This window comes from Bos taurus, chromosome 2 (assembly GCF_002263795.3).
Source record: "Bos taurus isolate L1 Dominette 01449 registration number 42190680 breed Hereford chromosome 2, ARS-UCD2.0, whole genome shotgun sequence".
Taxonomy (NCBI): domain Eukaryota; kingdom Metazoa; phylum Chordata; class Mammalia; order Artiodactyla; family Bovidae; genus Bos; species Bos taurus.
The window spans coordinates 127,246,652-127,273,862 of record NC_037329.1 but is presented as its reverse complement, the minus strand read 5'-3'; the positions used below and the strand labels follow the sequence as shown (position 1 = coordinate 127,273,862).

Below are 27,211 nucleotides of genomic sequence, written 5' to 3'. Positions count from 1 at the left end.
GCCACCCCGCCCGGAGCCGCCGCCATGGGCCGGACCCGGCCGGGCGAGCGCGGGCCTCCGGGCTCCGGCCCCGCCGCGCCGCCCGCGCCCCCGCCGCGCCGCGCCCGCGCCCTGGCGCTGCTGGGGGCCCTGCTCGCCGCCGCCGCGGCCGCCGCCGCCGCCCGGGCCTTCGCCCGCTACAGCGAGGCCCAGGCGGCCGCGAGGCAGGTCCGAGTCGGCGGGGAGGGCGCGGCGGCCGGCCGGGGACACTCGAGTGGGCCCGGGCGGCGGGGCTCACCGACGGGCAGGGCTCCGAGGGGCCGGGGGCGGTGGGGGACGGGGCGGGGATGGGAGGGCAGCCTGACCGGAGGGGGACGGGGCCGGAGGGCCGGGAGGGCGGCCAGGAAGGAAAAGGGGGGCTCCAGAAAGCGGGCGGGCTATGAAGGACTGATGCGGGGGTGAGCAGACTGGCCCCGAGCGAGGCCGGGGCTGGGACGGCTCCTAAGGGAGCGGGCGGATGGGCGCTAGAACAGTTCACCGCAGACAAAGCACTGAGAGAGGCTGGGACCCGAGCATCCGGGCGGGCGGGGCCGGGGGCGCTGGGACAGCGGGGAGGGGAGTCCAGGGAGGACGATGGGTGGACCAAGAGGGTGACTCTAGATGGATCCGGATACGAATCGGGCACTCGGAGAGTGGACAGTGGACGAAGGCTGGGAGTGTAACAGGGACCCAGAGGGATGGGAACGCGGGGACCTGGGCTCTGGGGCGTGCAGAAGTGGCATTTGGACAGATGTTTGGGAGATGGATGGGCTGAAAGAACTCAGGAAGGTGGTGGCGAAAGCGGTTTGGGATACCAGTGGGTATCCGGTTGCTCAACCCAGCGCCTCCTCCCAAGCAGGATTCAGCACTGAAAACCCTGGGGACAGAAGGCCTCTTCCTCTTCTCCTCCCTGGACACTGACCGGGACATGTACATCAGCCCCGAGGAGTTCAAGCCCATCGCTGAGAAGCTGACAGGTACCAGGAGGGGCTGGGGACCCAGGAGGAGGGACCTGGGGCACCGCCCTCTGGTTCTTGCCCTGTGTCTGCTCTGAGCAGGAGGACTGCCTGGAGTAGGAGGAAGCTGCCCTGGGCTTCAGAGATACTTTCTAGTGGGTGGTTTGGGCAAGCTGCCTCACCATGAGTACATACAGACAAACACACACACACACAGACACACACACAGATACAGATACATACACAGACACACACACAGAGACACACAGACACACACGCACACACACACATAGACACACACACACACGCCCAAGCCTGTTCTCCTCACAGGTGAATATTACAAGCTAACATTCTCGGACCGCTTTCCCAGGACCAGACTCACTTTAAGCACCTTCTGAGTTATCTCTTAGCAGTGCCTGTGAGATGGATGCTGACCTGATCCTAATGTGTATAGTTTGAGAGACTGGGGAGCAGGAAGCCTCTCCAGCCTGCCCAGGAGGGAAAGGAGGGTGCGAGGAGGGTGTAGGGCGAGGTTTAGGGAGCTTCTGTCTTCAGGTCCTGCACTAGCTGATTTGAGGATTAGAGAAAACGTCTGCAAAGTGCCCAGTATGCAGTGGATAGTCAATGGCATGGTATGTGTGCTCTGTCGTGTCTGACTCTTTGCGACCCTGTGGACTGTAGCCTGGGGAAGGCGATAGCACCCCACTCCAGTACTCTTGCCTGGAAAATCCCATGGATGGAGGAGCCCGGTAGGCTGCAGTCCATGGGGTCACGAAGAGTCAGACACGACTGAGCGACTTCACTTTCACTTTTCACTTTCATGCATTGGAGACGGAAATGGCAACCCACTCCAGTGTTCTTGCCTGGAGAATCCCAGGGATGGGGGAGCCTGGTGGGCTGCCGTCTATGGGGTCACACAGAGTCGGACACGACTGAAGTGACTTAGCAGCAGCAGCAGCAGACTGTAACCTGCCAGGTTCCTCTGTCCATGGAATTTTCCAGGCAAGCATACTAGAGTGGGTTGCCGTTTCCTACTCCAAGGGATCTTCCCAGCCTGGGGATTGAACTCGAGTCTCCTTCATCTCCTGCATTGGCAGGCAGATTCTTTACCACTGCACCACCCGGGAAGCCTGGATAATCAATAGACAGGAGCTATTGCTATTACTACTAAATATTAAACCTTCCTGGGGAACTGTCAGATTCCTATCCTACTTTGTCACCTGTTTTTGCCTGGATGTAATTTTATTTAGGTTGTAAAGATGAGCTAAAGCATTCTAATGAATTATAAAATGTCTCTCCCACCGCTCCATCACCACCCTAACCTCTGTGTCCATATCTTGTGACGTTTCTTGAACTTCTGATCTTGGGCATCTACTTGTTACCCAGATCGCCTGGTATAAGTAGGTCAATAGATGGAAAAGACAGAGACGCCAGCTGCTCTCAGGCAAGTAAGCGCCCGAGGTCTGAGATGGGCTTTCTGTGTCTCAGGATGGGGTTGGGTAGGTCAGCTTAGTCCCGGCCCGGTGGCCTGCAGTCCCTGTCAGAGGAGAAGAGTCAGATGAAAAATGCTAATTGGTGGAGCAGACATGTCAGTGCCTCCCGGGGCAGTCAGGTTCTGTCATGAAAGCAGATGGGCAAGTACACAGGTCAGTCCCGGGCGGGTTTGCTTTGACTTCGTATTTTGCACGCACTTCTCCAAGCAGCCACACAGCCACATCCTTGTCCTTTTCTGCACCTAGAGAGCCAGAGTTCCCTCATAATGACATGTTGGCCAAGCTTGCTGAGCTTGGGGATGCTTTAGTTTTTTTACACAAATCTTTTTCTCCATCGGGGAAAATAATCTCTCCCTCCGTTACCACCTGAGCCACTGCGAGTACAAAACTGGACCAAGTTGTCAGATGAACAAAAAATAAAACCAAAAAGAAACACCAAATCTAAGTAGGAAATAGAGGCAAACAGTCCTCTCTAGGTGGTACAGTCATGTATGCCGAATTTTCTGCTTCGTAGCTTAACATTTTTACAAGTTGTCTATAGTGAGCAAAGTTTACATATAAGTCAGGAAATACAATTTTTATTTAAAAACCAAAGAGCCACAAAATGCATGGCATTATTATTCAGAATTACCTGTGATGACAGTAATATGATTGGATAAGCAAGCTGACCAATAACCCTACATATTCCTGTTGCTCTGTTCCTCTGAGGTTTCCAGATTGCTGTTTGGAAATTTTGTTGCCTTGACTTAGAAATGCAGAAGTAACTGGGATGCTTTAGAACAGGGGTTTCCATCAGAAGCCACTGGGGGTAGGGGGTGGGGGGCTAATCAAAAGCACATTTTCTCCAGGTTCTAGCCCCTGAAGACTGACCCAGTAGGTCTGACTCAGGGGGTTCTGGGCATCTGTAGTTTAAAAAGGCATCCTGGTGATTCCAGTGATTCCTGGGTAAGCACTCCTTTGAATGTACCCATCCAGTCTGCCCGTCCATCAACAAATGCCAAGCAATGGTCTCTGCCCCCAAGAGAGCAGTCGTGGCGAGACCCACCCATGCTTCATTCCGTTATCTGCGTCATGGGGCCCCTCCCTGCTACTAGCCACCCCCCTAAGCCTTCATCCTGACTCCCTCCACCCTTGAAGGACTACAGACTTGGCAGGTCTCTGAGCAGGAAGAGATCCAATGAATCAAGTTCAGCTCCTGTCAGTCCAGCCCCTCCTTATACCCATGGGGAAACGGGCCACCCAGGAAATCAGGGAGAAGCGGGTCTCCTGACTTCAGGACCAGCGCTCTTTCTGTGACACCAAAGATTGCCTGATTCCACGTTGCCTGACCTCCCCGAGCAGCCCTTGCTTCTCCATGAGGCCCCCAAGACCGGACATGCATAGTAGCATGGGCTCCATCTCTCATGTAGGAAACCCAGAAGGGCTGAGGGATTTGCCCCAAATGGTCCAGGAAATAGAGCTGACCTCACCCCAGAGATGGGCTGAGGGAAGGGGACCAGCCAGCCTGGCCTGGCTGTGTGTCCTTGGGAAGTGACTTCAACCCTCTGAGCCTCCAGTTTCTCATTTGTAACATGGACTTAATAATATTGCTCACAGGACTACTGTGAAGCCAAAATGTGATATATACAGGAGAGATTGTATATGCGGGATATACTATGTTGTATACATTATACGTACACTTTGTATATCAGATTGCTGCTGCTGCTGCTGAGTCACTTCGGTCGTGTCCGACTCTGTGCGACCCCATAGATGGCAGCCCACCAGGCTCCCCCGTCCCTGGGATTCTCCAGGCAAGAACACTGGAGTGGGTTGCCACTTCCTTCTCCAATGCATGAAAGTGAAAAGTGAAAGTGAAGCCGCTCAGTCGTGTCCAACTCTTAGCGACCCCATGGACTGCAGCCCACCAGGCTCCTCCATCCATGGGATTTTCCAAGCAAGAGTACTGGAGTGGGGTGCCATTGCCTTCTCCGGTATATCATATTGGGTTGGCCCAAAAGTTCGTTCAAGTTTTCCTGTAAGATGTAATAAGTGTTAGTCGCTCAATGATGCCCGACTCTTTGCGACCCCATGGACTGCAGCTCTCCAGGCTCCTCTGTCCATGAGATGTTCCAGGCAAGGATACTGGAGTGGGTTGCCATTTCCTTCTCCAGGGGATCTTCCCAACCCAGGGATTGAACCCGGGTCTCCTGCACTGCAGGCAGATTCTTTACCAACTGAGCTAAAAGGGAAGCCTTGTAAGATGTTATGGGAGAATCAAATAACTTTTGGGCTAGCCCAATACATATACAATTTATTTGTATATGTTTGATAAACGATGTAATCTATATTGTTACTTTGGTGATTGTTACCTGTTACAACCTCCCACCCCATCCCTCCCAAGCATGGCTTCCTTAATCACTGGCCCATGCGGACATCCTAGGAAGTAAGGCCCTGCCGTCTAAGGGAGGACCCCTCTCTGGTGGCCTGTGTCTCATAGGGTCTACTCCTACGGCCAACTACGAGGAGGAGGAGCTGCCCCCTGACCCCAGCGAGGAGACTCTCACCATAGAAGCCCGATTCCAGCCTCTGCTCCCAGAGTCCATGACCAAGAGCAAAGATGGGTTCCTAGGGGTAAGTTGGGGCAGGAGGGGCAGGGGACCTCCCAGAGACAGGACCAGAGATGGGGGACCATCTGTGTGTACTCGCCTCCTGAGAGTGGTCTGTGCTCTGCTCGTCTTTCCTCCCTTCCTGCCTTCCTTTATCCAGTGCCCTCTGTGCACCCAGCATGCCAGGCCCTGTGCCCACCGTCCAGGCCCCCGGTCTGGTAGGGGAGCTAGGAGGGATGAGCATGAACCTGTGACCCAGATGGCTCCCTAGAGGGAATGACTTCTGACAGCAACTGCAGGGGAGGAGGGCTCAGGCCGGTGTCCACAGGGTAGGGAGGATCTGGCTGGAGGAAATAGCTGGTATACTAGAGACCATGCTGATGCAGCCACCTTGCTTATGATCATTACTTTCTACAGGTCAGTCTTCCACTCCAAGGCTGCGATTTCCTCAGGGCAAGGCCTGTGACACACATCTGTGCATCCCCAGGCCCCTAGCACAGTACTTGGCCCCTGACAGGTGCTCTCTTGAGCTCCGATGAACTGGATCTGAAGTTTAGGCCCTGGTAGGGGCTCTGGGGTGGGGAATGACCCTGACAAGTGCCATCCTAACCAGCCCCACCTGAACCCAAGGCCCTGTGGACAAGGTCTCAAGCCTTCCCAGGATCTGGCATCCCCAGGCCCTGCCGCCTTTCCTGCTCACGCCCCTGCCCTCTCCTCTCAGCTGTCCACGGCTCCAGGTGTCCAGCCTTCCCTCCACCTGTGAGCCAGCTCACATGCTGGTCCCTCGACCAAGAACACCTTTTCTCTTTGTCTGGCCCACACCTGCTCAGCCTTTGTGTCTCAGCTGAACCATCACTTCAGCACAGACAAAGGCCTGAAGGCAGGAGATGCCTGGCAGGACCCCAAGGGCAGAGAGAGGGGGTGACTGGACCCCAGGTAGGGGCATCCCCATCAGTGGGACTGGAAGAGAAGTTGCCTGATGGCCCAGGGCTCAGTTGCCTGACTTTGGCCTTCATTCTGCAGCAGCCAAATACCATAGTGTGTTTTGAAATAGGAGACATCCCTCATCAGATCTAGGCTTTCCAGGCTGGCAGCTGGGGAGAAATGGAAGAGAAGAAGACCAGTTCCCAGGAGGGACGGGAAGACAGGAAGGGGGAAGGGGAGGCCTTGGTGATGGAAAAGAAGGACCGCCCGAGGGATGCTGGGAGGACAGAAAGGCAGCGCAGGGCTCCTAAAGGAAGGGGGTGGGAGGGGTGGTTGGGGTATCTCAGGCTTCTGGCTGGTGGCCAGGTGCGTGGGAGACCCATCTCCTGATGGGGGCTGGAGGAGGGGCGCGGGTCTGGTAGGGAGGGTGTGGGGTCAGTCTGGACTGCTGGAGTTGAGGTCCTTGAGGACGTCCAGGGGAGAGTCCAGCACGGTCTGGGTGGAGAAGGTCCGCCATTGACGGGCTGGAGTGCTGTCTAAGCGGATGAGTCCCTCCCACCGAGTGGGGAGAATAGGTGCAGGGGCCCACCTGCACTGACAGGGGAGGTGGGGTCTGGAAGACCCCAGCCCTGCCTCCCTAGCTCAGGCCCCACCTTGCAGGCTGCTCCCCAAGAGCTCCGCAGCCTGTGAGCAGGACCAGCAGGCAGACAGGCTCCGCCTGGCCCCACTCAGCCAGCCCTGCTTTGAGAACCTGCCTGTGAGCTGCTTTGAGAACTCTCCTCCATCATCTCAGCTTGTGCCTAAGCCAGCAGACCATAAGCCCGGTGCCCCTGCCGCACCCTGGGCTTCCTTACCCTCTCTGCCTGCCCTGTTTTCTGCTCCCTAAGCCCCACCTCTCAAGTCTCCTTGAGCCCAGGGTCCCTCACCAGGGAGGTGGAGGAGGGGACTTGTTACTGTCAAAGGTGGGACAGCTCTCTGGCGGCTGGGATCCCTGAGCGGGGCCAGGCACTCACTGCCATGGCAGCTGCTTTTGGTGACCCATAAGGGCAGGGAAGAGCCACTGAAGGTGGGGCTCTGACCAGGGGACCTGCATGGTCCATGGCCGCCTCCTGTTCTAGGCCTGCGTAGTCTGACCTGCCTCCTCTCCTGCCCGTCACTTATCCGACAGCACTGGGGTGGATTACTGATGAGGAAACGGTTCAGGGAGGCCTTGTGCCCGGGGTGCCCAGCCAGCATGGCCCAGACTACACTTGAAGTAGCGGTGCCCTTCCTCCCCCTCCTCTGTGGTCTCATCCTGCCCCTGACCCTAGAGATTTCACCCAAAGGTGGCTGCTGCTCCCCCGACAGACTCCTGAATTCTTGTCACCCAGGACGTTAGCTGCAGGGAGGAGACTTGGAGAGGGAGCTTAGAGAGCAGAAAGCAGGGCAGGTGGAGGGGTGATGAAGCCCGGGGTGGGGTGGGGGCACCTGGGGTTGGTCTGCTGGCTTATGCACAAGGGAAGTGGGACCTGGGCTTGGAAGGCGGGAAGAGGCAGTCAGGGCCTACACACAGAGCCCCCCCAGAACCCCCCATTCCAGTCCTAGGTGACCCTGCTGCTGCCTCGACTCCCCTGTCCTCGCAAGAGGTGTCTGGCCTGGGCTGGACCCGAGGGGCCGCAGGGGCACCGCTTCCCAGGCTAGGGGCTGGGGGAGGCGAAGTGAGCCTCAGCTCTGGCAGGACGGTACCCGCCAGACTCACCCCGTCCTGACCAGAGCAGGAACCTCCCAGAGCCTCTGTTTCTGGGTTTGGGGGTTGGCTCAGGGCTCGAGGAGACCTCCAGGCGGCCTGGGAGGTTCTCAGTGCCCCAGCGCACTGACGGTCTCCCTGCCCCAGGTCTCCCGCCTGGCCCTGTCTGGCCTCCGCAACTGGACCACGGCAGCCTCGCCGAGTGCCGTGTTTGCCGCCCGCCACTTCCGGCCCTTCCTCCCGCCCCAGGGCCACGTGGAGCTAGGCGAGCCCTGGTGGATCATCCCCAGTGAGCTGAGTGTCTTCACTGGCTACCTGTCCAACAACCGCTTCTACCCACCGCCACCCAAGGGCAAGGAGGTGAGGGCAGCCCCATGGCCCCATGCCCCAGCCCCGCACCTGGACCCCAAGGCCGCCGGCCTGCCCCGCATCCTGCACTCCTGCCTCCGTCTGGCCCCACCCCTGGTCCAGGGCCGACACTCACCCAGGGGAGCCGGGTCCCCGCAAGCCAACCCCGGGACCCACTGCCTTCCCCGCAGGTCATCATCCACCGGCTCCTGAGCATGTTCCACCCACGGCCCTTCGTGAAGACCCGTTTTGCCCCTCAGGGGGCCGTGGCCTGCCTGACCGCCATCAGCGACTTCTATTACACCGTGATGTTCCGGTGAGGGGTCCTGGCAGCCCCATCCCTGTTTTCACCTGGGCCTGGGACTCCAGGGCAGCACGGAAGGGTACAGCCCCGGGAGCCAGGGCCAGACCCCGCCACCCCATCACCACCACTTACTGCCCTGCGGGCCTGGCCAAACAGCTTTGCTCTCTGAGCCTCACATTCCTCCTCATGCACCAGGGAAGGGGTGACTTCCTCCAGGAGGAAGGGAGAAGTGCTGAGTGTGCTTTAGCATGGGGCTGATGGCCGTCACTGTCATCCACATGGAAGGGGGTGCGTAAGAGCTGTGACACCAGGTCACACAGCCCCTGGAGAGGCTGTGAGAGCTCAGAGGAGGGTCAGCTAGGCTTCCAGGGAAGGCGCGGGGAAACTGGGCCCTGAAGGTAGGGCAGCGCCTTGAGGGCCTCCCCTCTCCCTGCCCCACACACTCCTCCGCCCCCTGCCCAGCCCTCTGCCCCACCCAGAGTCTGGCCATCCCTGCGTGGGTTCCAGGCTTTGGGGCAGAAGGGGGTGGGCAGGCAAGCTCTGCTCCGCCAGGGGACCCACTCCCAGCCAGGTCTTTTCCCTCCAGCATCCATGCCGAGTTCCAGCTCAGCGAGCCCCCCGACTTCCCCTTCTGGTTCTCCCCCGGCCAGTTCACCGGCCACGTCGTCCTCTCCAAAGATGCCACCCATGTCCGTGACTTCCGGCTCTTCGTGCCCAACCACAGGTGAGAGCCTCCATCCCACCCTAGCATCCTGCTCACGTGTGCCCCCGCCAGCTCCCAGAGTTCAGCCCCCCTCAGTCTCTCCCCAGAGCCCTTCCTCTTGGGAGGCACCTGGAGCTGACCTCGGAGGAGGCAGTATGAGGTGGTTGGGGGCAGGGAGGTGGTCATTCCATCATCCCAGGCAGCACCTGGGACATGCTTTTGGGATGATGGAGTGACCAGCCAGCTCTGTGCTGGAACCCAAGCCAGCAGCCCGCAGCCCCTCCCTGAAGCTGGAGCCCCCCACCCCTGCTCATTCTGCTGACAAACCCGTGACCACACCTTGCCCTGGCACCCTAGGGAAAGGCTGGCAGGTGGGCAGGGACCTGACTGGTGGGGGTGCAGGAAGCCTTCCCAAAGGAAGGGACATCTGTGCAGCGACCTGGGGGCTGAGGAGGGTTTAGCCAGGCAGAGGGAACAGCACACGCAGAGACCTAAGGGGCAGGCCCTCCTTGCCTGCAGTTGCTACCCTAGACCCTGGGTGGGGACTAGGGGTGGCTTCTGGAAGGGCTCAATGCCAGCCACCTGCCTGCCTGCCTGCTCCACCTGCCTGCCTGCCTGCTCCACCTGCTTCACCTGCTCAGGGTCAGCCTCTTGTTGGGGGGATGCAGAGAGCCTTTCCAGCTTTATCCCAGATGGCAAGCTCAGGGGGACCTGAGTGACTCTGTACCAGGACGGTACCCGGGCTGGGAGCCGAATGGCCCAGAGCTGTCTCAGCTGTAACACCAGTGGCTGTGGGCAAGACCCTGGGCCCCTCCAGGCCTCAGTTTCCTCATCTTTTAGATGGGCGGCTGGGTCCTAGACAGGAGTGCGAGGGTCGCCGGGACAGCCTGGGAAGAGAACTCAGGACCAGGAGCGACTTGCCATCCTCATTCAGGGTTACCGAGGGCAACGAGGGGCCCATGGGAAAATGATGAGGAAAGACCGGCCCTCCTCTCCCTTGCTCAGCAAGCAAGTCCCTGTGCTGCGGGGGCTCAGCCCAGGGCACGTCTGCCCCCAGCCCAGGGGTGGAGGTGGGGTCCTGGATTGGATGAAACAAGGAGCAGAAGGGGGCGGTGGAGTGCCTGCTTCACCGGCCCAAGGTGGTTGGTAGCCTGTCCTGGGGCGCCCTCATGTGGTGGATCTGCAGGTTGCACATGATCAGGCCAGACTTCCCACTGGAGACAGTGGAGGAGGCCTGCAGCGAGAGGACAGTACCCGTTTTTCACTCCTGCCCAACTTGAGGTGCTGGGGGAGGCACTGATGACCGCTGCCTCTAAGAGTCATGGGTTGGGGGCAGTGCCTGAGCCGTGGATGTAGAAGCCCTTTGTACACTACAGGCCTGGGTTGGTGGAGGGTGGTGTGGTCCTAGTGCCTTTAGAAGAGGCAGCCTGGAAAGAAAAGGTCCCAGGCTCTGCCGTCAGCATCCCAGTGGCTCTGAGACCTTGGGTTCACCCTGCTGAGTCTCAGCGTCCTCATCTATAAAATGGGGCCAGCGTCAGGCTTTCGGTGAGATCAAGTCTGACATCTGATGGGCTTTGATGATGGCGTTGTGCCCTGGGCGCCCTCTCCCGTCTCCAGGTCTCTGAACGTGGACATGGAGTGGCTGTACGGGGCCAGTGAGAGCAGCAACATGGAGGTGGACATCGGCTACATACCCCAGGTGAGCGCACAGGTGGTCCCTTCACGTGGTTAGTCGTAGTCGCGTCCGACTCTTTGCGACCCCATAGACTGTAGCCCGGTGGCTCCTCTGTCTATGGGATTTCCCAGGCAAGAATACTGGAGTGGGTTGCCATTCCTCTTCCAGGAGATCTTCCAGACCCAGGAATCGAACCTGGGTCTCCTGCATCTCCTGAGTTGGCAGGGGGGTTCTTTACCACTGAGCCACCCAGGAAGCCTCAGGTTGGAAGGTGGGGCTTGGAGGCAGAACCCTGCCACAGGGTCTCTCAGCCTGGCTGCACGGATACCCAGCTGGCTAGGAGCCTCAGGACAGGGAGTGACAGAGCTCCTGGCAGGCAAAGCAGGATCCTGAGAGGACACGTATTCCTGCACGCGGAGTCCAGCAGCTGCCTTGGGCCCCAGCCGGCTTCCCACGGTGGAGCCCTGGCTGGACAGTGGGCTCTGTACACAGCCTTGACTGGACTCTGCCCTTCCCTGGGCCTGTCTCCCCGCCTCTACAATGAATGGCATGTCTCTGAGGGTCTCTCGGGGCCCCTGGAGGACTCTTGCCCCTCACTGAGACATCCCTCACTGACCCCTGGCCCAGATGGAGCTGGAGGCGCTGGGCCCCTCGGTGCCCTCCGTGATCCTGGACGAGGATGGCAACCTGATCGACAGCCGCCTGCCCTCAGGGGAGCCCCTCCAGTTTGTATTTGAGGAGATCCAGTGGCAGCAGGAGCTGAGCTGGGAGGAGGCAGCCCGGCGCCTGGAGGTGGCCATGTACCCCTTCAAGAAGGTGAGGCGGGACAGTGGGCACAGGCAGGGGCGGGCTTCCTGGGGCTGGGAGGAGAGCTGAGGAGCGGCAGGTGGGCCCTGGGCACCGAGTGCCAGGCAGGGCTTGTGGCTCAGGCTGCCTCCCTGTGGGGCTCAGCCTGGGCCGGGGAGCCACCCCTTTGTCTTTCAGAACTTGGCGGAGCCATGCTCTGGCTCAGCATCTCACACACACAACAAACGTCCATGCATATGTACACATATCCATACATGTGCATACGTGCACATACACGTATATCCACTACAAACACACACACACCTACATGCACATCACACTCAGCCCCTGCAGTGGGGCCCTGCCGCACACAAGAGCTTCTCTCTGTCCCCACTTGGCCCCAGGTCACCTACCTGCCGTTCACCGAGGCCTTTGACCAAGCCAAGGCCAAGAACAAGCTGGTGCACTCAATCCTGCTGTGGGGGGCCCTGGACGACCAGTCCTGCTGAGGTGAGGAGACCCCGCCAGTCTGCGGGTAGAGGGGGCGGCGTCACTCCTTGTGGGCGCAGGGGGCTCTGAGACCACGGGACTCTGCTCTCAGAGCCCGAGGTTGCTTGAGGACCGCATGGGGCAGGGAGGTGCGTTGAGGGCTCTGGGGTGCTGTGCTGAGCTCCGAGGAAGCTGCTGGACTCTGGAGAAGGAGTCCAGCTCTGCCATCTTCAGCCAGGAGGCTTTGGCCAAGTGATTTTCCTTCCCAGACCTCAGTTTTCTCAGCAATAAGAGGACAACATACTTTACCTCCCACCGTTGTGAAAACAGATGTGAAAGTGTCCGTGCTCTGGAAAGTGTTGCACACAAGTCAGAGAAAAATAGTGCCAAAGCCTGGACACTTTTCACTTAATCAGAAAAATACTCCAAAGACCCCCTGGTGCAGAATTCTCTGAGTGCCTGACGGGGGTTACAAAGAGGAGCAAACAGTGCCCCAGCCCTTGTCCAGCCAATCGACAAACATCCCGGATACCTCCTGTGCCTAGCCCTAGGCTAGGTGCTGGGCATCCTGCATCGAGGAAGTCAGAAGCGGTCCCTGGGCTCAGGGAGCACGCAGTGTGTGCAGAAGGCAGACACCACAAGTGTGGCAAGTTTACACAAGGCAAGGTCCAGAGTGGCCCAAGAGTGTGTAACTGGGGGTCAGGGAAGGCTTACTTGAAAGAGTGACACAAGCTGAGACTCTGAAGGATGAGTAAGGGTTTGTCGAGTGACAGGAGGAAGTGTTTTAGATAAATAGAAGGATAGTCTGTGCAAAGGCCCTGGGGCAGTATTTAGTGGATTTAAGAAGCTGTCTGCAAGCCCCTGGGCCAGGTGGGGCCCAACACCAAGTCTCAGCCCAGGATTCCAGTATGTTACTGATGTTAATTACAGCTACCAGGAATTCAGTACCTCTTCTGTGGCGCTGTTTGAATCACTGTCATCTCACCTGGGTGCACAGAGTGTTCTGTAGTCCCTGAGGTTTCCTGCTGATTGAGATCCCAGTGAGACATGTGGGGTCCTGACCTGGCTTATACCTGAACAGGTTCGGGGCGGACTCTCCGGGAGACCGTCCTGGAAAGTTCGCCCATCCTCGCCCTCCTCAATGAGAGCTTCATCAGCACCTGGTCCCTGGTGAAGGAGCTGGAGGACCTGCAGGTGAGCAGCAGGTGGGTGGGAAGAGCCCCATGGGAGCCCCTGGGACAGTGGAGCCCAGGCAGCAGGAACATACCCAACTGTCCCTGCAGAACAACCAGGAGAACCCATCCCACCAGAAGCTGGCTGGCCTGCACCTGGAGAAGTACAGCTTCCCCGTGGAGATGATGATCTGCTTGCCCAATGGCACTGTGGTAGGTCCCCGCCACCCGGCCTCGGCCGCAGGCAGAAGCAGCAGCGAGCCAGGGCTGTGGCTTACAGACCTCATCATCCCGGTCTGGCTCTGCCACCTCCTGGCTGGTCTCTTAGCCAGTCCGAGCCTCAGTTATCCCCTGATGTCCCCTCGGCCTGCCTGCAGGTGTCGGACCTTCCCTCAGAATGGGGACCTCAGCAGCACTCTGGGGCACAGTGGGCAGCAGAGTAGACAGGAATGTGACCCAGAAGGGAAGTCTCACCTCAGACCATTGCAGCCAGCCCTGGCGTGGCAGGGATGAGGGGTGGCAGGTGGCAGGCCTGGTGGCAGCAGAAAGGATCTGACACCACCCAGGCAGAGGCAAGACCCCCGCTCTTCCTAAGGGCCCCTGACACAGCACTCACTCACGTCCTCAAGCAGGAGTCTCACAGAAGCTTTGCGAGACCGATGATCACAAATGGTGATTTTTACAAACTGAGGCTCAGAAAGGTTCAGAGACATGGCAAAAGCCGCACAAGAAAGAAGCATAGCTGGCTCTGAAAACAGGCGCCCACCTGTGAGCCTCAGCATCGCTTGCTCTTCTGAGCAAAGCGGCTCCTTCTCCTTTCAGTCCTGGGGGGTGGGCAGGGTGGGAGGTCAGCAGGTGGGGAGCAGCAGAGGAGCAGGAGCTGGGTTGGCCCTGAGCATCAGTCCCTCAGTCGTGACCGACTCTGTGACCCCACGGACCGTAGCCCACCAGTCTCCTCTGTCCATGGGATCCTCCAGGCAAGGAGTGGGTTTCCACTCCATTCTCCAGGGGATCTTCCTGACCCAGGGATCAGACCAGGATCTTCTGCATTGTAGGCAGATTCTTTACCAGCTGAGCCACCAGGGAAGCTTCTGTCTCAGGCTCAGGGAAGGGAAGGCCTCGGGGAATCAGCCAGCTCACACCGGTCCATGGACGACCCCCTCAGTGGACCCAGCCTAGCAGAGCCCCGGGTGGTGGAGCTGGGCAGACAGGACTTCGCCTGGGTGGTGGGTCGCCTGCACTCTCCCGTTCGTTTACTGGGTACCTGCCCTTAAGGCGCTCACTAGCTGGAGTGGGAAGCTGATGGGGACACAGGCCTGGGCATGCAAGTATTTTGACAGAAGTGAATGTGGATTTCAGGGGTTGTAGGATCAGAGACGAGAGGGTCAAAGGGCACAGAGGCGGGGTTGGGGGGCGGGGTGATATTGAAAGGCCTTAGGTTTTGCCTGGTGGGCGAGGTGCGGAGCCCTGGAGGCTGAGAGCCCTGTGAGCGGAGGAGGAGGGGAACGGTTGCAGCAGTGCTCACGGCTGCCCAGCCTGCCCGTCATCAGCCCAGACGAGGAAAGTCGAGGCTGCAGGGGGCACTGGGCCCCCCACCCCGCTCTCCTCACCCAGCTCTTCCCCCAGGTCCACCACATCAACGCCAACTACTTCTTGGACATCACGTCCATGAAGCCCGAGGACATTGAGAACCACGTCTTCAGCTTCTCGTCCACCTTTGAAGACCCGTCCACAGCCACCTACATGCAGTTCCTGAAGGAGGGCCTCCGGCGCGGCCTGCCCCTCCTCCAGCCCTAGTGAGCCTGCCGGCCGGTGAGACCCCAACTGGACAGGGAGCTGGATTGGCCTCTCCTCCCGGGAGCTCCAGAGCAGCCTTCCCATGTGTCACACACCAAGCCTTTCGCTCCACCTCTCAGGCTGCCCGTGGGGACCGGGGTCAGCTAATGGCGGCCATCCAAGGTTTGCCTCGGAGGTGGGTGGACAGGGCGTCCTTGGCTGACCTTGAGCGCTGGCTGCCACCACAGTCTTTAACTACATTCCTGGCTCTGGTAGCTGCTTGAGACCCCAAAAGAGATGGCCTGGGGTCATCTCCTTGGACCTACCCCACTCAGGCAAATAGTCCCGGCCCTTGCAGGGCAAACAATAGGGAAGAATGGGTGCTAAAAAGACAGGCTCCCCCCCTCCTTACCTTCACCCCTTCCAAAAGAGACATCCAGAAGCCTTGGCCTGCGGTGGGGGGTGCCAAGGAAGCACTCCTGTTTGTCTGGAGCCTTCTTCCAGGCCAGAGGCCTGCCTGGCTGCCCTCCTGTGCCTGGGGTCCCCTGCCCAGGTGACGTCAGCCTTCCGGAAGCTCTGGGCAGAACCCTCCTTCAGAAGGGGAAGTCATACTGTACCCTGCTGCTCTCCAGACCACTCAATCCAATCTTACGACAGGACCCCAGAACCTGTTTCAGGACTTCCTGGAGGCCTGCTCTCTGGGAGGTTTACTGTGAAGGAAGCTTCTGCCCTTGACAAGGAGTCCACTGAGGCCAAGGGCCTCAGCTTCCCCTACGGCCTACCCCAGCACAGGTCACAGCGAGACTCATGGAGCCACTGTCTCCGTAACAGCCCCCACCCGCCTCCCACCCCAGACCTCAGCTCCACAGAAACGTCTTCCAGAGAACGCAGCCTCCCCCAGAGCAGGCGCTGTCCCAGCTGTCAGGCCACCCAGACCAGGTTATCTACCGCTGGGTGGCCACCAGCTCTCCTTGGCCGCTGAGTCCATATCCCAAGCCACTGACCATGGCCAGTCTTTTTTTTTATACATGCAGAAAGCATTTTTATGTGAACTTTCTCACAGTTTATATGTATTTTTGATAGCTCCGGCACTGAGGAGAAAGAAGGGGACGATGGTGTCCCCCTAGCAGCCGCCCCATGATGGCTGGATCTGAAAGCTTAGGTGGATCCAGCTTGATGTCTTTGCAGTTGCTCCTGTGGGAAGAAACATCCCCCTTCTCTTCCTTCTTCTTGACCAACTTTTTAAAAATAGTCCCCAGAGGATCCGTATACCCCCAACTGTATCCTTATCTTCCACTTGGGCCCATGAGGAGCCCTGGGGCTTTCACGAAGACCCCTCCCCACCCCTATGTATGCCCCTCCCCAGCCCCACTGGGGTTGGGGTGGGGGGGGCTCCCTCTTCAGCCTGAAAGGGGAAGGAAGGCAAACATCTCCTCAGATGCACTCCCCGGCCTCCCACCTGAGTCCCCCTGCCCGCCACTAGAGTTTCCACACTGAGCCTTCTTCACAGTCTTGTTCTCAATGTTGCATTGCGTATCACGATAATAGCTAGTTACTGAGTCTTCACAGTCTTGTTCTCAATGTTGCATTGCGTATCACGATAATAGCTAGTTACTGAGCGCTTTCTCCGTCTAAGGCACTGTGTCAAGATGACATGTGTTTTCTCATTTATTCCTCACAACAAAGGACGCAAGGCGGATAGCCGTCATTCTCGTCTTGTAGATGAAGGAACTGAGTCTCAGGAAAGCGAAGTGACTTGCGCAAGGTGACTCAGTGGTGGGCTTGACATTCAGCCTGTGTCTTGATGTTGGCAGTGTTTTGTCTCGTCCCTCCCACCTCTCTCCCCTGCCTGTTTTCACCAAGGCGAAAAAGAAAGCCTTTCAAACCAATATGTCAGGTTCCCCTGTCTTCTCTAGAGCAAATGAGGTGCGAGCCAGCAAGCTCGGCCAGGTTCTTTGTGTCCCTCCTGGGAGGCAGCGCTTTCATGCCGCTTACAGGGAGGGGGCGGCGCTAAGCCTGTCTCAGTGCTTCCAGGCATGGGTGGCAGTAACCAGTCCCACTAGCCACCTGGTGTCTGCAGACATTCAGCCCTCCCACCCAGCAGGCTCCTCCCCTCATGCTGGGCTAAGAAGGCCAACGCCATGATGAGGGATCCTTGTCCCATGGAAGGTGATGCTTGCACTTCCTGCATCCTCCCCTGCTGCCTCTGCCTGATCCCCTACTAGGTTCAAAGGCTCGTGGTGGGGGAGGCCCCCAGCTACCCTCTTGTCATCGCTCCTCCACTTCCCTCCTCTGTCCCCAGTGTGTCCTACAATAAAATTAAAGAGATTAGGGTGGTTCTAAGTGCCTTTCCTTTGACCCGATGTTGTTCTCTTCTGTTCTCCATCTCACTCCTCTGCTGGAGAATTGATAACTTTTGAATTGAGAGGCCCTTGGACCACAAGGAGATCAAACCATTCAATCCTAAAGGAAACCAACCCTGAATATACATTGGAAGGACTGATACTGAAGGTGAAGCTTCAATACTTTGGCCACCTGATGCAAAGAATGGACTCATGGGACGAGACCCTGATGCTGGGAAAGATTGAAGGCAAAAAGAGAAGGGGGCAGCAGAGGGTGAGATAGCATCACTGACTCAATGGACATGAATCACTAGAAAGACAGAGGAGGCTGGTGTGCTATAGTCTGTGGGGTTGCGAGGAGCCAAATTAGTGACTGAACCACCTGTGCGGGAGCTGGCAGATGGACGAGGGAGCGTGGCTGGGATCCCTTTGGGGACTAGTTTATTTGTCACCAGAAGGCTTGAGTAACTTGCTTAAAATAAATTTGTGATAGACCTAGAGAACTTACTATTTTTAGAATCTGGTGTTCTGTGTTGAGAAAGATTCTGAAGTTAAATCCGTCATCTTAGAACCTGAGATAAACATTAGGTAATTTTTTTTTTTTTTTTGAGGGTGTGAACTTAAGGAAAAACCTGTAAAAGAAGGATTGAACAAGTTAGTTCAGCCGCTCAGTCGTGTCCGTCTCTTTGAGACCCCATGAACTACAGCACCCCAGGCCTCCCTGTCCATCACAAACTCCTGGGGTCCACCCAAACCCATGTCCATTGAGTCGGTGATGCCATCCAACCATCTCATCCTCTGCTGTCCCCTTCTCCTCCTGCCCTCAATCTTTCCCAGCATCAGGGTCTTTTCAAATGAGTCAGCCCTTCACATCAGGTGGCCAAAGTATTGGAGTTTCAGCTTCAGCATCAGTCCTACCAAAGAACACCCAGGACTGATCTCCTTTAGGATGAATTGGTTGGATCTCCTTGCAGTCCAAGGGACTCTCAAGAGTCTTCTCCAACACCATGGTTCAAAAGCATCAATTCTTCGGCGCTCAGCATTCTTCACAGTCCAACTCTCACATCCATACATGACTACTGGAAAAACCATAGCCTTGACTAGACAGACCTTTGTTGACAAAGTAATGTCTCTCCTTTTTAATATGCTGTTTAGGTTGGTTATAACTTTCCTTCCAAGGAGTAAGCATCTTTTAATTTCATGGCTATTGAAGAAGAAAGGGGGAAAGAAAGAACCTTGAGCAGGAATAGAATCTGAAAGCCAAACCTTGGCCAGATCACAGGAGAAAGGCTCTAGAGCCTAAACCATACCACCAAATTGAACTGGCCTCTTGTACCTTGTATCAGTCGCTCCTAGGCTTAGAGGTAGAGTAACTTATTAGGTTAGGGCTTCCATTCTGAGAATGGGGCAGCTGTGAGCAGCCAGCACAGCTGCTGGGGGATAGAGTCATGTGCTGGGTAAAAGTGATCTTCAGGAAAAAGAGAGACTGCACTACCACATCCAAGGAAAGGCAGCTAGAATGGATTGGCAAGATCTGCCATTGCCCAGGATGGGAACGTGATGATTAAAGCAACAATTTCTCATCCTGGAAAGAGGGCTGGACCTGGAAGTCAAATTTCATCATTTGCAGTATGGTGGGAATCAGGGTGGACACCGTCTCTGACTAGGACCAGCTACATAGTTTGCAGGGTCCAGTGCAAAATGAAAATGCAGGGCCTTTGTTGAAAAAAAATTTTAATTTCAAGAGAGCAACAATAGGGCATTAAAGTAAGGAGTTTGTTTGACCAGAAGGCCTGTATGACAGCACAGATTCTCCCCACCATGAAGCCCATCTGTCCCTGGCAGCTAGGACTTTCAAGCTTTGAGACCAAAGAACAGCAGCCTGGGAGCCAGGCACAGTCACCCTGAAGTCAGAGGAGGGCATGTGACCCAGGCCTGGATGCCATGGTGACCAAGTCATGTGACCAAGACTGGGGCGGGGGGCGTTGAGCACAATAAGGGAGTGGGTGAGTGAGCCTGGAAGGAATGTGGGTCTCTCTTGCAATGCCTCTGGTGTCTTGCTTCTCAGTCTACCCATCTGATCAACCAACTCACAATATACGGTGGTGGGTATGAGTGTGTGATACACAACAGCTAAAATAGAAGAAAGCTACAAAGCACTGGAGGGCAAGAGTCAAGAGGAGAAAGAGGCTCATTTCTTGGTGCAGAGAAGACTGTAGAGGGTCTTGGCTGGGAAGCATAAACTGAAGGAACCAGAGGGAGGTGGGAGAGGGGTTCACGATGGGGGACACATGTACACCCATGGCTGATTCATGTGAATGTATGGCAAAAACCAATACAATATTGTAACTAGCCTCCAATTAAATAAATTAATTTGCAAAAAATAAACTGAAGGAACCAGAGTGAGATGAGGTGGGGCAAGCACTAAGCCTGGAGCCTCGAACGCCGGCGCGAAGCTTCGGAAGTTTATAGTCGAGGTGGGGACAGCAGACACCGATCAATTTGGAGGCCGAATAGCAACACAGATCCCTTCCAAAGGTTGGATAGGGACTAAGCGTGGAGAGCAGGAAAGGGCCGACTGACCTCAGGGGTTTCCGGGTGCCACCAACTTTTCCCCCAGGGGGGCGTGGCCTATGGCAGGCGTTTACCCTCTACCGCCCCGCCTCGGCCGCAGGATCCTCTCTCGCCCCACCCCCAGCAGAGCCCGCTTCCGGAAGACGCGCGCGGCCGCGGCTCGGCGCGCAGCTGCAAGGGATCGCTTCCGGGGGGTGGGTCAGCGGAAGTGAGGGCGAGTGAGGCTGGGCGGCCCGCTGTGGTAGGAGGGGCCGTGAGGTGAGTGAATCCGGAGCTGCAGTCTGAGGTGAGACTAGGTCCGAGTGCCGCCCCGGAGCGGGAATGCGAGCGGGAGCGCGGCCCTCCGGCCCGGCGTGTCGCGCGGCCGAGTGCCGGGCGCCGTGCGCTGCCCGCGGCTGCTGGGCCCGCGCCGGTTCTCGCGGGAACTCGTGTTGTCCGCCACACTCGGCTGAGGGGAAACTGAGTCCCCGGGGGGCAGTTGCGCGCCCGAGTCACCCAGCCGCACCAGAGGTTTCTCGTTTCTGCCGCCTCCTCGCTTCTTCCGGGACCCGGCGCCGGGCCTTTGAGTTCATGGGTGCTCCACCACCCCCGAGCCGAGGCGAGAACTTGGCCGACCTTGACCCCGTCGGGTCGGGCTGTTGAGGGGGGAAGGGAGGCGTGTCCTGGACGAAGCTCCCCGCGGCTGCTCCCCCTCCCCCGGCACAGAACGGCGCTGAGCGCGGCGGCCTCGGCGGGGACCGGGATGATGCGGCCAGGCCCCGCTCGGGAGGCGCTGGGGGACCGTGTGTAAAAACACCAGGACAGCAGACCCGGAAAGGGCAGTGCGGGCTCGGAGGCGGTGGGAACCAGGCGCGCGGCCAGCGAGCCGTGGGGAGTCTTCTAGGCAGACACTTGTTCAGGGTTCAAGGCTAAGTCGGCGTTCTTGTTGGTTCGTTTCTTGACAAATGCTCGAGTGCCTGCCGGGTACGGAGCGGGCTTAGGGCTGTACCTGGAAGTCCCGCCCTTCGGACAAACTGCACAACCTACACCGTTATCTAGTTACTGCTGCTCCGGAGGAAACGCGGGACGCCCGTCCGGGAAGGGCAGGCAATGCTTCAGCTGAGCTCCAGGAGTAATTGAGGATGAGCTTGGGGAAGAGGCTGGTAGGCTGGTAGGGTTTCAAGCAGAGGGAATAGAGTAAACAAGGCCATTGAGGGGCTGCAAGGCCAGTGTGGGTGGAGGGCAGGGGAAGGCGGGTGTGGCGGTGAAGCGTGCAGGGACCAGAGTGGAGAGGCCTTGTCGGCTGGGAGAGAAAGACAGGAGGGCCTGCTGGCCATGCTGAAGAGTCTTGGTGTTATCTTCTTGGCTCTAGCAAGCATGAGGGGTTGAAGCTTGGCAGAGATCTATTCCCAATGTGTTCTAAAAAGAGGCCTCTGGCTGCCACGTGAGGATTAGGCCCAGCCGAGTTTGGAGATAAGTTTGGAGAGGTAGTGGCTGCAGTGACTAAAGTGAGAAACACAGGGAAGCACTGTTGTGTGGAGCTTGTGGCAGGCACTGACAGCACAGAGCCTGGCACACCGAAGGACTTTTATAAAAAGTCTTGAACTTTGCTGAGAAGATGGAACCCAGGTTGGAGGCAGGAGGATCTGGACCAGACTCCGGTGCTTTCTACTGCCGTGGCCACTAAGTGACCTTAAAGCCGTCCCTTCCTCTTTTCTAGCTTCCTTTCCTCATGTGTCGCGGAGTAATACCTCCTCTCCTAGAGGTGAAGAGAGACCGTCCAAGGGAGGTTTCTGGAAAGAGCTGGTTAGTCCAGCCCACCCCTCTTCAGAGGCTGCCCTTGGCTCTGCACTGACTCCTTACCTAGAACATTCCCAGCCCTCGAGACCTGACCATTACCTGACATGCACCCCACCTCCCCTACCTTTATGGCCTTACCATACTCTGCTCTTTATACATCTCTTCACCTTTTCCTGCTGCTGCTGCTGCTAAGTCACTTCAGTCGTGTCCAACTCTGTGCGACCCCATAGACGGCAGCTCACCAGGCTCCCCCATCCCTGGGATTCTCCAGGCAAGAACACTGGAGTGGGTTGCCATTTCCTTCTCCAGTGCATGAAAGTGAAAAGTGAAAGTGAAGTCGCTCAGTCGTGTCCGACCCTCAGCGACCCCATGGACTCCAGCCTACCAGGCTCCTCCGTCCATGGGATTGTCCAGGCAAGAGTACTGGAGTGGGGTGCCATTGCCTTCTCTGCTTCTTTTCCTAAACCTGTGTTATTGTTGCTGTTTTCTTTCCCTTCTTAGCCCCTCTGAACTCACTATGGGGCCTTGGGGCCAGGGAGCTGAACTCACCTGGCCAGCTGCATGATGTGCCTTTCTTAGACAGTGATATTCAGCCTCTGGTAGAATTAGGTATTCGAGTCCTGTCTCTCTTCTAGATGATGAGTTCCTTGAGAGCATGGCTGTGTCTTACTCTTTCCATAGCCCCTACAGTGCCCAGCATAGGTCCTGGCACAGAGCGAGTATTAAGTGTTTGATGAACAAGGGACTGAATGAGTTCATTGACTGCAGCTGCTCACCATGCAAGGGCAGCTATGAGGAATCCGCCCATCTGTGTCTTGTTTCAACAGTTCATTAAGTACTTTAAAATCTTATTTCACTGATTGACCCTCTCGATATCCCTGAGTGGCAGCTCTTACAGCTCTTACAGGTCTTCTTACAGACAGAGAAACTGCATTCTGAAAGATTAAGTAACTTGCCTAAGGCTATTAAGCCAGTTGAAGGCTGAGCCAGGATAAAAAGTTTTGGCTCTTCCCCAGTAGCCCGGTAGAGTGACTTTGGCCAAACTGGCTTCTTTCTCCTGTTGTCTGTTTTACATCTGCCCGGTGTAGTGGTCCAGCAGTGCTAGGCTGGGTGGCACATGCTGGACTTTTTTTTTATATCTTATCCTCAGGAATGAATGTTGGACTTGGATGGCACCTACACTCTACTTTTCCCATGAGCTTTTTTATCTACCAAAGGATTCTATTTACATTGAAGTTTGTTTTTAGTCTTACCGACTTAAAAAATTTTTTTAATTGAAGTATAGTTCATTTATAACATCATGTTTATTTTGGGTATACAGCACAGTGATTCAATTATACATATATATTCTTTAGAAGTTTTGCCTCAGGAAACCTAAGGACTCAGGAAGGCTCCCAGCATGGTGCATCTGAAATAGAACCTCTAAGGGTCTGGATTTGTAGAAGCCATGGTTGGGTGAGCACAGCCTCTTTGGCTGGTTTTCTTCCCCTGTGAAACGTCAGAGAAGCCTCATTGTTAGTCATGGGCTTCTCTGGTGGCTCAGATGGTAAAGAATCTGCTTGCAATGTGGGAGACCTAGGTTTGAACCCTGGATTGGGAAGATCCTTGGAGAAGGGAATGGCTACCCACTCCGGTATTCTTGCCTGGAGAATCCCATGGACAGAGGAGCCTGGTGGGCTACAGTCCATGGAGTCGAAAAGAGTTGAACACGACTGAGCGATTAACACTGTAGGGCCTGGTTTTGTGGGGCTTGTGTGGTAGCCACTGAGTCTCCTGTGGGGATTGTTTCACAGGAAGAGAAGTCTGGTGTTCCTTAAGATGGCCTGATATGAAGGCATCACACTCCCTGCCTCCTCAAGCCTCTAGCGCTGCCCGGTGGCTGCCTTGTCCTTCAAGTGCAGGAGCCAGTTGAAACGTCAGGAATGGAAGCCAATGTGGTAAGGGGCATTCCCAAGGCAAGGGTGTAATGGGGAAGATTAAGCACTAGACCTGCTAAAAGTTCTATAGGAAGTTCTGAGATCCTCAAGTTAACTCTTCCCCCACCCAGGCTTGGAATTGAAGGGTCCTGCCTTCCATCCCCTCCTTCCAGGCAGAACCAACTGATGCTGGGGCAGTTAGGGGGTCAGTGTGTCTCTGTCACTCTGTGTAGTGGGAAGGGAGGGCCGCTAATTCCTCACCCTTTTCTCTGGATCCTCCCAGCATTTACTGTGCCTCAGCAACAGCAGGTGTCCTCTTATGTATCTGGCCAAGGTGAAGGTTGCTGCTAAAGGGAAGGTAGGGGAGAGGATGGGGACAGCAGTTGGATTTTTTTCTGAGGTTGTGGCTGTCTCTCTGTGCTTTAGACCATCCCAATCTGGCAAAATAAGCCGCATGGCGCTGCTCGAAGTGTAGTGAGACGAATTGGGACCAACTTGCCCCTGAAGCCATGTCCCCGGGCATCCTTTGAGGTAAGTGAGCTGGAAAATAGTGGCCCAGAGCGTATGGGAGAGTGGTGCTGCTTCTGTGGCCCAGACTCGGCGTTGCAAGACAGGTTGCTTTCCTGATCGTCTTCATTTTTCAAAAAATATTTAACTGCTTTTAATGTGTGCTGGTCACTGTGGCTTCCTGATTGCACACAAACCTGTGACCACAAGTCAAGCTCCCAATCTGCTCATAAATTAATCATATTGCATCCTTGATGCCTCTGCTAAGCAACTCAAATTTCATCAGGCTCCAGCAATCCAGTGTATCAGAGTAGGCCAAAGGCCCCTGCTGAACTGGATCTCTAGACTAGCCATGTCTGTGCTCTAAGGTGTGTGCCTGCAACCCTGGCAGGTCCCCTCACAGAACACTGAGTGCTGTGTGTGATTTTGAGATGAACTCTGCTTTTCTTTTAATATGGTGTTGTCACTCAGGGCTTCCCTGGTGGCTCAGACAGTAAAGAATCTAATCTACCTGCACCGTGAGGGACCCAAGTTTGATCCCTGGGTCAGGAAGATCCCTGGAGAAGGAAATGGCACCCAGTATTCTTGCATGGGAAATCCCATGGACAGAGGAGCCTGGTGGGCTACAGTCCATGGGGTCGCAAAAAGTCGGACACAGCTGAGCGACTAACAATTAAATTGCTTTTCTTCACTAGCCTAAGGCTTGCCCTGCTTAGCTACCTATTTACAGTATTTCCCTTATGTCTTTATTCCTCATCCTCTCTTTTCTAGCCAAGTTTAGCCATTCCTTTACTGGGCTATTTCAGTCTCACCTCTGTGCCCAAAGGGCCTTTAGCATTCAGTATAGCACAGACTTGTCTGACCCAGGTGAGTAAGACTCCCTTGTGCAGTGGAAAGCTAAGTAGCATTTGTTAGTCCTAGTTGCCTCCCTGTAAGAACTAATGATTAAGCATCAGCTCCAAGTTAGATGCTTAAGGTCTGTGCCTTTGGGGAGCTGGAACACAAAAGAACTACTTCAGCTTTCTGCCTACACAAAGGAGACAGAAATATGTGCCTGAAAATGAAGGAGCTGAGTTTGTATATCAGATGCTGAGCTGCAAACTGTGTAGGAGCTTATCTGGAGTCTGAATTGGAATGGGTTTGGGGTTTGGTGCAGGGTGTTGTCTCTTGACCCAGTTATTGCCTAGGGCTGAATGTGGCCCTGGCTGCCTCAAGCCTCAGGAACACAGGGAAGGACAGCTTGGAAGCATGAATCAGTTATGGTTGCCCCCACATTTGACTATAGCCTCTCTAGTCCTTTGGCTGGATGCTCCTGGGCAGATAATCAAGGGCACAGGCTCCCACAGAGCAGAAGTAGTATTAGTAATACCAGTAATAAACAGCTACATTTATTGAGCCCACACTATGTGCCAGGCACTGTGCTAAGTACTTTTATTTGTTAATTCATTTAATTGCCAATAGCAGAGGAGCCTTCTGGCTAATCAAGGAAAGCCAATGGAGGCGTTCCCTAAATGGCCCATCCTAGCATTAACGCCTGCGTCATTAGCTCGTTTGTAACCTTGGAGCATCACTTCACGTCTGTGAGACCCAGATTCCCTATCAAAACGTCAGAGCTATCAGTTCCGGATCTACCTACTGAACAGTCTATAGCAGAAACATCTGAATTTAACTCATATACAGGTGGATTTTTGAGAAACTGTGTTGTAAATTGATTACCTTAAATATTTTTAAGGGAATCTTATTGATTTATTTTTTAATTTATCCATATGAAAATATTAAATTATGAAAAAAGGGAAACAAGTTGCCTGTAATCACATAGTCATGACACACATTTTAGTTCTTTTTTGTCTTTTTCTAAGCATGTATTTTTCTTTGTTGTAAACAGTCAGAATATAATTGAACCTTCCTAATTTTTCATTTAACATGGTGTCACGCAATCTCCCTGTTCCCTAGTTGTTCATTTGGGTGGAGGAGCTATTTTAAGGAACTACATTACGATTCCTTTTGTCTAATTAGCCATTTTTTAAAATTTAAATCTAAATAGTCAAATTATCAACTTTGTTTCTGACTGTGTTGCTATAACATGTAGATCCCAATATGCTACAAAGGTGTTGTAAAGAGCTTGCCAGGAGAAATCTCCTGTTGGTACAACAGATTGTCCATGTCCTTGCACCTGTATTCTCACAACCAGAAAGCTAGACAGTGGGCATCTCTGTTAAAAAAGTAACTCTTGCCAGTCCCACTGAAGACTTCTTTGCTCTAGCCAGGGGTCAGCAGAGGACCAGATAGTAAATATTTTAGGCTCTGGGCCATACCGGTCTCCATTACAGCTACTTACTTCTGCAGTTATAGCTTAAAAGCCATGACAGGTAAGACTTAAACAAATGAGTGTGACTCTTTTTTTCCGGTAAAATCTTATGATTGCTCTCCACCTTCCCATCCATGCTCCAAACCGTAGCCAGAGTAATCTTTTAAAAGCTCACATCTAATCCTTACTTACTTGACCTTTCAATGGCTCATTATTTCAAAGCTCCTAATTCACTTCCCAATCTCTCCCAACTCCCCACCACTCTATCCTTCCTGTTCCAGCCATGCTGAATTATTTGTAATCTCATAGACTCTTACTTCTGGCCTCTTATTCAAACTGCTTCCAACTGGACATCCTTTAGGAAGTCTTCCTACACCCAGTGCTGGATTAGGTGTTCCCCTATGTATTTTGCCCAGTTTCCAGTTGTCTCATCACGATGGCAGTAAATGTTAATGAATTTTCCTTCCCCACAGACCCTGCCCAACATCTCTGACCTGTGTCTGAGGGATGTGCCCCCAGTTCCTACCCTGGCTGACATCGCCTGGATTGCTGCAGATGAAGAGGAGACTTATGCCCGGGTCAGGTAGCTGAGGCAGTAGCCTGCCAACTGGGGAATGAAAAGCTTCTTCACAGATGAGGTGGTAGGCAGAAGAAGAGTGAGATGGAGGGCAACAGGAGTGAGAGCTAGGAGTGGGAGTAGAACCTGGCTGTGTTACTTTTATTTTTTAAGAGCAAGGAAGTTAATCTCCTTTATTTGTTTAATTTTTGGCTGCACTTGGTCTTAGTTGCTATGCACAGGCTTCTCATTGCAGTGGCTTCTCTCATTGTGG

The 27,211-nt window shown here is 55.2% G+C and overlaps 2 protein-coding genes across 6 annotated transcripts in view; both read left to right on the top strand.

Moving 5' to 3' along the window:
• Positions 1–24: 24 nt before the first annotated feature.
• SELENON (selenoprotein N) lies at positions 25–17,800 on the top strand. The gene is made up of 12 exons (NM_001114976.3): positions 25–207; positions 878–995; positions 4,944–5,077; positions 7,850–8,062; positions 8,242–8,366; positions 8,941–9,078; positions 10,675–10,756; positions 11,360–11,548; positions 11,923–12,028; positions 13,089–13,201; positions 13,291–13,392; positions 14,806–17,800. The coding sequence occupies exons 1-12, from the start codon at positions 25–27 to the stop codon at positions 14,974–14,976; spliced, it is 1,674 nt and encodes a 557-aa protein (NP_001108448.1). The 3' UTR covers positions 14,977–17,800.
• Positions 17,801–20,075: 2,275 nt separating this feature from the next.
• MTFR1L (mitochondrial fission regulator 1 like) overlaps positions 20,076–27,211 on the top strand; it is a 29,682-nt gene continuing 22,546 nt past the window's right edge. For 2 of the 5 annotated variants that reach the window (XR_009496785.1, XM_005203092.5), the window contains exons 1-4: positions 20,085–20,157; positions 23,444–23,587; positions 23,993–24,097; positions 26,855–26,964. Coding sequence is in view for 4 of the 5 variants with exons in the window: in XM_005203092.5 (XP_005203149.1) it covers positions 23,573–23,587; positions 23,993–24,097; positions 26,855–26,964 (230 nt within the window). In the remaining variant the exon portion in view is untranslated. Of the gene's footprint in view, positions 21,014–21,570; positions 21,657–23,443; positions 23,588–23,992; positions 24,098–26,854; positions 26,965–27,211 lie in introns of all 5 variants that reach the window. The other 3 variants (XM_015460100.3, NM_001034332.2, XM_005203095.5) reach the window with 3 other exon arrangements.